We start from the raw sequence: 12318 nt of genomic DNA on the forward strand, positions 1-12318 counted from the left end.
TTATATACATGCAACAGAAGCACGCACCAAAAAAAAATTGCAATTTCAGTTGACTGTCGGTCAGTAACTGTTCGTGCCTTCAAAAGACGTAACGAAGGTTCTATAAAAATTTAGTATTTGTCCTATTTTTATTATTTAAGAACAGTGTCCATTTATTTAAATGAAATATTTTTAATCAAGCTAGTAAGCAGATCGTTCTTTCCATATTTTTATTTCACATGAAACAACTTGGATGAACAAACATCCTGACCATGATTTGTTCTTCCAAATGGAAATGAACTGCTGCGTGCTGTGAAGGACGTAGTTTGTAAGACGAAATCCAATCTCCAAACCACAAATAAGGAAACCACAAATAAGGAAATATCGAAACTAACTTTTGGTTTCGGTATCTAGGCGGTAGAGTATTTGTCTTCATGGACAGCAGGATAGAATGCCAGTTAAATGTGTGTGTCTGTAATGAAAAAGACTTTTCAATACTGATAGCAAAGAACATAGAATATTTGTTAAATCCGTAGTGAACCACAAACTTGGCAGTCGATTAAATATCCATCTTTATCTCAACTGTTGTTTGGAGACATTTGGCACTCAAATCGTGCCTATTCAAGAACATACTGCTGCGAAAGGACGAGGACAGCGAAGCAGTGTCTTCGAGAATACAGAGAGAAGCAAAACTGCGTAGTTATTCTAATACTGAAGCTTCTGAATTAACTACATCATCATCATTATGCAAATTATATGATATGGATTAATCTAGAATTGACGCAGTTCAGAAAACTGCATTACTGGTTTTAGAGTACAGAAAGGGCATAGTCAAATTAAAACTGAGAAATTAACGGGCTCTTGCTAACCTAAATTATGGCTTTGATTTACATATTTTTACGTTACATATATATACATATTATTAAGGATGTCTGTCTACCTTTTCTGCAATCACGTCCGTTCGGAAGAAGTTCAAAACCTTCGCGACAAGAGCAGTAATAACTTCCGACTGTTTTATGGCAAATTTGTTGACAGCCACCATTTCCAGAGGCACATCCGCCTAGCTCTAAAACATTTAAATAAAAATATTTCAATATCAGCCGCAAAACAATATAAAAAGTATTTTCAGTACTATGAAATTACGTTGACCTTTGAATGCTATGTAAGAAGTACCTAATAAGTATTTAACATGTAGAGTATATTTGTATAATATAAGTACTGTGGTAATAATTACTTTGATCTTGTTTTGATAAGGCAAATGACGTAAATTTACTTCAGTAAAATATTCTTGCTGCATTTAATGTAAGTACTATGCAAATTCTTTTGCTGCTGAAAACGAATTTTAATGTGCATGATAACATTCCATCAGAATTTTTTATGCAATTATAAATGAACTTCTTTTACATTTCTGACAATCTTTTGAAATAAGTAGATTTTCAAATTTTAAATTACTAATTATTTATTATTACTAATAAATTAGAAATTATTACTAATAAATTAGAGATTAGTGTTTATCATCAAAGTAATAATGACTTGATTTCTCATATATACACTCAAGGAGTCTTTCTAAATTAATGAAAACTTTAAATACGAACTGAAACACAAGTCTGATATTTATAGGGATTTATTCATCAAAAATAACATTCTATTTACATTATTGTTCAGAAACAAGAGTGCTGACCAAATTAATTTTTTTAATGAAATTTAATATATTTTTTATAATTAATCATGGGAAAAAGAAAGAAAAAATTAATAAATTTTTACTAGACGAGGTATAAACGATTACATTATGTTAAGGTTCATACTGCATTTTATTACAAATTAAGGTTCATACTACATTTTATTACAAATACTTTATTTATTACACTCGTGATACAATTCTGTGAAAATCTAATGCGAATTATGTTAATTGGATTCTGAAATGTGTCTTAAGCAGCATATAAATTACATCTAAATGTGTATTTGTTATAGTTATATAAGTTATACTTATTTTTAATAATATACCCGTACTTCATACAGCCATTGGATTAAAAAAGCTATTCACTTATGAAAGATTAGAGAGACTCGAGAACAGTTATTGTTAATAATATACCCGTTCTTCATTGGGAACAAAAGAAATTTCCGAAAGTATATAAAATATTTTTTTCAAATCCGTAGTATTAACCATCACAAATCAATAGAAAGAAGAAAGTAAAATTTATACCCGCAGAAAATGTCTGACATTATAAAATTTCTGAACAAAATCACATGATTAATTACCGATTCATTTCTTATCGCTGTGAAATTTTAAAATGGATGTGCATGAAACAATGCAGGAAATCATAATACAAAAACGTGTTAAACATTTTAACACAAAAAATTGAAAACTTTTTTTTATATACCTGCAACAAAAGCAGACACTGAAAAACGAACTGTTCGTCCAAAAACAAGCTGGACGAAACGAAATATTCATTAATGGGGATTAGAGAGACTCGCGAACAGTTTAAGGATCGATAAAATTTAAGATTTGTCCTATTTTTATTATTTTAAGAGTGTCCTTTAATTTAAATGAAACAATTTTAATCAAATTGGTAAATAGATCGTTCTTTCCTTATTTTCATATCACATGAGTGTGAGCCTGACCATGATTTGTTCTTCCAAATGGAAATCTCAAGTGCTGCGTGCTGTTCAAAATACAATCAGTAAAATGAAGCTTGGATTCAAGCCCAAACCAAAAATGAGAAAATATCGAAAGTGACTTTTGGTTCGGTAGCCCGGTAGGTGACCCCGGTTCGGTAGACTTTTCGATAGCTAAGCGGCAGAGTATTTGTCTTCTTGGACAGCATGATAGAACGCCAGTCAAAGATTAGATCTGCAGAACGTTAAACAAGATTAAGCCCCTGCATGAATGGAGATGTGCTTTGAAGCAGCGCGTAGAAAAAAACATAAGATGAATCTACCTTTTTTGCAATCATGTTCATTAGGGAGAAGAGAAAATCCTTCGTGACAAGAACACAGGTAACTTCCAACAACGTTCTCACAAATGTGCTGGCAGCCACCATTATCATAGGCACATTCATTGAGATCTGAAATATTAAAATAAAAATTTTTGTGAACATTGCAAATAATATAAGAAATAATTTTGCTTCTGAAAAATTGCTTTTACCTTAATGTATTTCAAATAATGTATATTTATACTTATTGTTGCGAAAATATTTTGACAGTATTTCTCATGAGTAGTTTAAAATTATTTTTGTCGGTTTTTTTTTTTCCGAAAATTGAGTTTACCGAAACCACAGATTCCCAGTAAAAATTTATCACATGTTTAAAAATTAATTTCGTGTGTGGGCGCATGTTTTCAGTATATATTTTCTAGAAGTCAGTGTTAAACATATTTCAGCAGTCACAGTTAAAAGTATTTAAATTATTACCGCCGAACAATTGCATATTTGCAGTATTGAATATGTGCTGAATACAATAATATGTATCGAATTCGTAATGATTTTAATTAATAATTATTGAGATAATAATTATCAGTGTCTATAAAAATGATTCGCAGATATTTGACAAAATTATACGGAGCAAAACGAAATTAGCAATAGGTGCAGGCATGGCATTTGCAAAGCCAGCACGTAAAGTTGTATGAACAATAAGTAAAAAAGAAAAACAGGTAAAATTCAGAACAAAAATTTTAATTATTCATCTTTTCACACTAGTTGCTCGAAAGTCCGATCACAAGCAAACAAGCTTCATAGCAGCGGTGCAACTAGAGTACATTAGCAAACATCTTAAGAATTTCATGCATATTTCTAGCAATGACTTATAGTATATATCTTCAAACTCAGTGTTACGTCTTTAATATACCTTCAGAAGTACAAATCTGTCCTCTTTATGTCTGGTGATGTTTGCGGTCAAAGAAATGGTCCTCTCTGTGCCCTCTAGGAGGAGCCGTAAAGAGAATGGACGAAATTTCTGACATCACTTCTGAAGTGAGGAACTGTCTAGTACCACATTCGTATGCAGCAAATGGAGAATATCAGAACGAATTTTAAGCAACATATTTTATAGAATCATATCTACATGCAGCTGTTCAAGCGAGTAGGTAGTCTTCTCAACATGCCGATCAATTTTAACCCAGACGCAGATGAAGAATTTTGTCTGATAGGCATGTGATCAGGCGTCTTGTGGATTATCGTTCTCTCAAGTGTGAGAATTGTGGATATTAAACTTATTCAAACATGTAGACATTGCATTGAATAAGACATAAGAAGGAAAGTTCTGGAATTGTACAGCCTGTTTACCAGCACGAAAAGTTAATTCGCAGTGGGTAATCATCTGGTTTTGATGCCTGCATTCTATATAAAGTATTTCTCCCTCCTTCTTACCATGCCTTCGTGGTGTAACGGCCAGCACGCTCGGCGCTTATTCGAGAGGTCCATGGTTCGAATCCCGGGGAGGGCATTGCTCGTTTTTCATGTCTTCTTCTTCCAAAATATTGTAATGTCTCTACAAGCATATCGATACAGATGTATTTGTTTCCCATTTAATGTCCGTCAATCAATAAACTCTCTCGTGTTTTCACAACTAACAGCTCTCGCGCTTGTGAATAGATTATTCTCAAATGTACGGATTACAGCTTTTTCCACTGAAAGAGTTTTGCGACATCTTCCTCTATCAATATCACGCCTTGGAAGTTGGTTACGATACAAAATATAGCTCTCTGTCAATACACTTAAACATGTGGGAATCTGGAAACTGTCTGCCCGGGAATCTGCCGGGAAGACTGCCTGCTCTATAGATCCTTTGAGTAGTTACTACGCTTCTATTCCCAGCCCATATCAACGAATTCCGCATTCATGTAATCAATACATACCGTTGAAAACCGTATGGGGATTGGCTATGTAAACCGTGAACTGTTTTCACTTATCCATCTCAACAGGGTGGTCCACCGCTTGAATGTACCATTTTGCACACACATTGAATTACAGAAACTGCTTATTTCGCACGCTTTTATTTCAACCAGTTATTTTAGATCCAACTTGTATATAAATTACGTGATTAAATGTCTTTCTATTAATTAGTAAAAACAGTTATTAAGTATTATAATAAAATTTGAACTAAATATTTACTTATAAAATAATGTATTTCTTTGTGAAAGCAATTTAGTTTTTACTATTAGTTAGAATATGAAAAGTTGGTAAAAAATAGTTGGAATTTTAACTTTCATAAATTCAAGTTCATAGAAGTAATATACAGAAAAAGTTTCAGCAAAATGTATCCCGTACACCGCTAAGTTCATGTACAAAATTTCAGTATTTTATCATAAAAATTTGCACAGATAAACTTAAAAAAGGTAGGTGAGGGATTAATCATAAGTTAAAATGTACAGCTAGATTGCAGATGACGTGGGATGCAGAAAGGCGTTCATAAGCATATAAAACATGTTTCTTATCTTTAATTTATTTACAGATTTACAAAACTATACTTACCGAACTTGCTTTATTTTCCTCTTTTCAACCTAATATCCAGACATAGGAAAAGGGTTTAACTCAGGGGGAAACTCAGCATTGACATAATTTCATATCTCTGCGGCTTTTTGTGATAAAATGTTGAAATTTTATACGTGACCTTATTAATGTATAGGCCACAGTTTGTTAATAGAGAATTTTTCTATACGGGGGCCACATAAAAGCGTACATTTTGTATTTCTTTAAAATCTAATCCTTGAAAATTTTAATTGATTTCATAAAATTTTTCACTTATTGTTACGTAACTTTGTAAATGACATTATATGTCTACTATCATATTTAAGGAATAAAAGCCGAGATCAATGTTTTTGGGACCACCTGTATATCATGTCAACTTTATATTCAATTGTGGATATTATGAACTGATTTCTAATGAAGCATAGTATGATTATTCAACTAGCTATGTCATGCTGCATATAGCATTTTTAATAAACATAGTGTAATGCAATTTAATAAAACGGGAATTATATCAGTAATAAACCAGGATACAATTTTATTTATATTTTTCATCCTAAAATTAATTTATGTACTATATTTGCCAACAAAGCTATATCAATGTTCTCCAGTGGATACAGAGTTCGTATATGTATTAAAACATTATTGATTCGAACTTTTTACGAAGAAATTAGAGTATTCTTATTGTGAAGGCGAGCCTTCACCGTTTCACTCGAAATTCCATTTCAACTATAGCAACGGAGGTTGGCTAAAAAAGACTGTAAATACGCCGGTTTCGAAGTTTCCTCGTTCTCCTTCATCTGAGCTAGTGAAATTGGGCTTCACGCAACTAACCAGCAATAATGTGCTGTGTTTGCGAATCAATCAAACATAGCGAATCATCAATGGAATCAGTTCCAATTAGCACTTGATCCAGATTTATCACTAAATGAAATCAAAATCTTGATCAAATGGATGATGACAGTGCTCCTGTCACACAAAATAATAGCAACACTCAAAGTAATCCCGACTCACAAAGCTTTAAACACAAGAAATACCGTCAATTATCATAAATAGCGATGTTAACTGGTTACAAATAAGAAAGGAAATTAAAGAAAAGCTCGGAGTTACAAAACTCGAATGTAAGAAAGAAGATGACACTTTAAAACTTCAGTTTTACACTGCAGACGACTTTCGAAGTGTTCAAAAAAAATTCACTAACGAAAAGATCGGATTCCACACTTTTCTCCTACTATCCGAAAAGAACCATAAAACCGTTATAAAATCTTGACCCTTGAAAAGCCTGCCGAAGACGTAAAACAAGAGCTCTTGAACCTCAACATTAAAGTAATAAAATGCCATCAGTTACAGAGATTGAGAAGTGGAGTCCCTACATTTTTGCCTGTATTTTAAGTAGAAACACCCTAGAGCTCCCGACGGAAAGAGAATTCAAGTTACACATATCATGGATATGCGTGTCAAAATTGTCAGATATAGATCTCAGCCCAGTCCTGTGCAATGTTTTAAATGCCAGCGATACGGGAACACACAAAAAGCCTGCCATAATACCTCTAGATGTGTTCCATGTCTCGAAACTCATAGATCCCATGAATGCCCGATTAAGGGGATATTAAATGAATGCCCGATTAAGGGGAAATTAAATGAATGACCGATTAAGGGGAAATTAAATGAATGACCGATTAAGGGGAAATTAAACATCTCTGCTATTTGTGTTCTCTGTGGAGGATCCGACGCCGCAGCAGTATAGAATGCCCCAAAAGACCTGGAAATGAAGAAGAAAAACCAAAAGAAAAACCAAGACTTTAATTGAATAATGAATATACCAAAAAAGAAGAAAATCCTAAATTCCCAGCAAACAAAAAATCCTACGCGAACGCAGTCGCTCCGAAAGAAGAAACGAAAGTTACAAATACTCCTGAAAGCTTCGACGATTTTAGAAACATGATATTTAAACTTAAAAATCTTTACAAAAAATACAAAAAGCTGCACGATTGAAATGATAAGCTATTCAAATAATAGCAGTCGCATTAGATGCACTTGAACTTTTATCTAATTTTGACGCAGCGAGGATAGCTGAGTGGTATCACACTCCTGTTTTTGCGTGGTCGAGAGTTCGATCCTGATTCGTACTCTTTCATCGAAAAATTTTTTTAGGATTTTTAATTTTTCCAAGACAACTGCTTTTTCATCCAAGAAAATTGCTTATCCCGCGTACTACTATCTTCACTGAAGTTTTTCGGAAAATTTGACTTCCGGAGTATTGTACGAACTAATAGATGGCCCTAGGGGGTTGGTGATTTATGGAAGTAAAGGCCGTAAGGTAGAAAACTTCTTACAAATGTATATAGATAGGTAGAAAGAGTTATAATATGAGTGAAATATAACGTTGTTAAGAGAACCTAGCGCCAGAGTCTCGCTACGGTAAGCAAATATAGTGAATTTAATTTTAAAGCGTGCATTTATTCTACTGTGATTTATGCGCTATCGACGAAGTAGATTAAATTCAAGCCAGTAAGTTTAAATGAAGAAAAATGCGTATAATTTAATATTTCGTACAAGGAAGTCATGTGGAATATACATCAGATTTTGTTTTTTTCGAATTTATACATTTTAGAGATTTCTAAAGGGAGTTTCGTGAACACGCTTTCCTTTGTATAAAGGATGGATATCCTTTTTTTTGCATAAAGAAGCACTAATACAGATATATTTATATTAATAATTATAGTGTGAATGTACCTTAAATAACTTAATGTTGTCCGAAATTAAATATAATACATTTTAGTAACTTTGTTTCACGAATCAGATAAGTTTAAACTGTTGATCAGTTTAGATTTTAAGATCAAATGAAATATATTTAATTGCATTCAAATGCATTTCATTGATCTTAAAGTGTGCATTCGCATTCCGTTCTCTTCAGATAAATTGCTCAATTAAATAAAGATACAAAATTACTCTGTAATATGCATTTTATTTGAATTTCACCCATTTCGGTTTTTAGTTTCAAATAAATAATTTTTAATGTATTAATGCAATTTTTGTTTCATATACACGTGTAAAAATATGAGATTCATGCATATTGTTAAATATTAGTACTGTAATTCTAAAAAGGTACTATTTATGAAAATTGTAATTTAACATTATAGAGAAATATTTGATAATTAACACATTTTTGTCTTGCTTTCAAAGTGCAAATGGATTTTTAAAAATACAAATACGCATCATATTTGATATGCTTATAGCATCATACTGTTAATATCCATCCCACTATTAGCATGAGATTTGTAAATACATTTTTAATCCTCTATTCTATTTGTTTATTTTTTTTGTACAGTAGCTTAGCATCCGTTTCGAAACATGCGTTTGAAATATGTTTAACAGATTATTTCTTTCGAAAGTTTTATTCTTAGATTTTCTACACTCACACCAACAGGCGGTTACTACATGTGTATGTAAAAATGTAAAAAAGGATTAGAAACTGGTTAGAACAAATTATCTCAAAACAATTTTTTGAATCACGGAATAAAACAAGAGTTATATATTGATCCTCTTAATTTAAAAAAAAAAACATTAGCATTTAAGAAAATTCAAAAAATAATAATAGCAATAATTAAACTGAAATCTGTGCATTCATGTACGAGTTTAACTCTTGTTTAATATATTTTTATGTAGTTCTTCGGTAAATCAGTCACCGACTAAGCCTTTTGAAATATTAGGAATTTTTATGTTACAGATTGGGTGATAAGTCTGGCAAATTTGACTCTGAACGCGGTGGATGATTTAACGAAAAAGTACCCTTTTTCATTTGTTACTGAATGATGAGAAATTAGAAAACGTAAACAAACGTCTTCACTCTACCTTTGCAATCACGTTCATTCGGAAGCAATTCAAATCCATCACGACACGAGCACTGAAAACTACCAGGTTTGTTTTCGCAAATATGTTGGCATCCACCATTTTCTGTAGCGCATTCATTAACGTCTGAAATATTAATTCATTCAGTGAATTAAAAAGCCATATTTAGTCTAAACGAAATAAAATGAATTTGATATACCACGATCTTAGCAATCTTTGGTACCTAAACAATCATGTCTATTTGGATGAAGTATAAAACCACTGTGACAAGCACACTCGTAACTTCCATCTGTATTCCGGCAAATTTGCTTACAGCCGCCATTTTCTGAGTCACATTCATTCAGGTCTGAAACATTAAAAAAAACATTGGCATTTGTTGCATACAATGTAAAACATATTTATTGTCTGCTATTACTTTTACTATGTATGGCAAAGCAATTCTTAGAGCTATAGCATATTTTACTGCATTTTTATAAGTAATACAGAAAGTTAAGTAGTGTTAAAAACTGCGAATTTTCTTGCATGAAAATGTTACATTAATCTTTTCCACATAATTCGGAATTAACTTATTTTTAATTTCTTGCTGAAACTTTTAAGATTGTAAGTAGAGTTTGAAATTACTAACATCTAATAATTAGATATTTACACACCTTAAAAACATGTAAATGACAGAGTTGAATTCAATAAGGAACATCCAATTAACAGCAATTCTAAATGGTTAGATGCATATATTTAAATTATCTTTTAAGCAAATAAAAACATTTCGTACAGTCTAGAATACAACTGTAAGCTTTCATATTGGTTTATTGCCCACCAGCGGCCGAGCGGTAAAGTCGCTGAACACTGGTAGTTCGGTCCGAGGTTCGAATCCCGCGAACGGGCTGGCTGCATGGGTGTTTTCGTGGTTTTCCCCATGTGTAACGTGGATACGAGCCAGTTTCCCTTAGAAAGTCCTCCACGAAAGGCATCCCTCCCCTTAGGCAGATAGCCCTAGTGTGCTTTGCCGTAATTAAATACACACACACACACACATATTGGTTTATTTGGGTAACAAGACAATTCAAGCTTAATTAGAAGGTATCAACTTTGTTAAAATGATATTCTAATAAAATTTCTGTTTCGTCTTAGAACTTATTCACTGGAAATAAAGAAATGTAAATAAAAATTTGAGCTAGGCTAAGCATAAACAATTTTGCATTAGAAATAATGTTATTAATTGCTCTTACGACAAAAATATTTAAACAGTTATAAATTCTAAGTTATATGATTAGGAAAATAAAATATGTCTCATGTTATATTTAAACTGCGAAAACATGCATTTTCTGTATATTATGTCAGTTAATACATTGTTAACAATACCCTCATTCTTCCCACGGAAAAGGATAAGAAAATGACTTTTAAAAAGCACAAAAATTCAAGAGAAAAATGGAAAGAACCTCTCTATACAGCGAGTACGCCATACCGTGATGTTTCTCAACGAAGTCACGTGATTATTTAATAAAATGTGGTCTATGGTGTTTTGAGAGCCTAAAAAGGTTCCACAATAAATATACTCGTTGTACAAAGATTTTACTATACCTTTTTACTTTTTATTATTTATGTAGTTATACATTTCATTTCATGAGCGTTACTAAACAATATTAAAGAAGTAAAAGGATTTTAATATAACAAATAGCACGTTTCCTTTCTATAACACATTTCATATCAGTCTATAGTATATTTCATTTTAGACGTCAAAATCAGGCACAATAATCTGAACGTCGCTAAAATTCTATTTTATAAGACGGTCTGAATCGAAAATATCTCAAATAACGCAGTGCAAAGAATAATAAATACATAAATATTAAATAAAATCAATTTAATCTTTCAACTTAGTATCATAATTTGAAAATATAATAATTAATTAATAATCACTGACTTTATTATCTTTTTCTTAACATTAGTAGATGAATGGAGTGGTACAAGTAAAGCACTAAACTATTTTAACCTCCTCTGTGCTTAGGACTACGATCCTATAATAAGAAAATAATTTAATTTTTCGAAGATCGTATTTTGCTTGAAGCAAGGAACTATATTTGTCTAATATTTTACTGAGATTTAAGAAAAAATAAATCTCTAATGAATTTTTACATTTCAATATAAATAACTAATCATATTATGCACACTTGTCACTTTCATATTCATCTTACTTCTTGAATTAAGATGGCGCATTAGTGGTCGTTTTCTTATTCCACGCACTGCCTTTTAACTTCTTTTTGTAAGAATAATTTTGTAAATAACAGAAAATAAACACTTTAATAATTGTATTGACCACACATATTTTCAATTGCAAACTTCTCATCATTGCTCGAATTCTTTGTGAATATATAAGAAAATAAAATCAATGATAACCTGTGAAAAACTGAGCAGCGAACCCTCTCATTTGCACAGCCCTGTCAGATTTAAAAGTGATTTTTAGAACATTTCTCTTAGATCTCAAAACTGGTGGCCGATCCGTTCCACAATAGATCCCTTCTAGCTTCTGATCATTTTCCACTGATGTTCGACTATGTATCTCTACTTTGTCGTAAAGACAACCATCCTATTTCAAGAAATAATATTAAATATTATATACAAACATTAGTAATCTCAAAGCAATATTTTACTGTACATTAAATAAAATGCAGTTCGGAAAACGTTTTTGTACAATAAGCTTTTATTTAAAATGGGTACGATAATTAATACACAAAAAAGGGGAAAATAACTTATCATATAGTTTAATGATAATATTAAATTAAATTATTCTATTTAGAAAATTCATCCACAGTTTTAATTTTAATTTGATTTGATCCACAATTTGTCGTCGATGAATGTTATAATGTATTTGGCACCACCTTAAAGATGTGACTTTTATGGAACCATAAACATCGGTGTGTAAAAGTTAAAAAAAAATGCCACGATTTACAGTGTGTGCCTGTATAAATTTCACAAAATAGAGTTTTTTTACTACATTTTGGATTCTTTAGATCGTGCACCATCTTTTTAC

At 31.7% G+C, this 12318-nt stretch overlaps 1 protein-coding gene across 1 annotated transcript in view; it reads right to left on the minus strand.

The window, feature by feature from the left end:
- LOC118181320 (alpha-1-macroglobulin-like) overlaps positions 1-12318 on the minus strand; it is a 78892-nt gene that overhangs the window by 17583 nt on the left and 48991 nt on the right. The window contains exons 16-20 of the mRNA XM_085825575.1: positions 11685-11874; positions 9517-9639; positions 9297-9419; positions 2919-3044; positions 920-1045 (exon numbers count right to left, since the gene is read on the minus strand). Coding sequence (XP_085681701.1) covers positions 920-1045; positions 2919-3044; positions 9297-9419; positions 9517-9639; positions 11685-11874 — 688 coding nt within the window. The remainder of the gene's footprint in view (positions 1-919; positions 1046-2918; positions 3045-9296; positions 9420-9516; positions 9640-11684; positions 11875-12318) is intronic.

This window comes from Stegodyphus dumicola, chromosome 10, assembly GCF_044657685.1.
Source record: "Stegodyphus dumicola isolate Sdum_Otavi_A_Nest chromosome 10, ASM4465768v1".
In the NCBI taxonomy this organism is placed as follows: Eukaryota; Metazoa; Arthropoda; class Arachnida; order Araneae; family Eresidae; genus Stegodyphus; species Stegodyphus dumicola.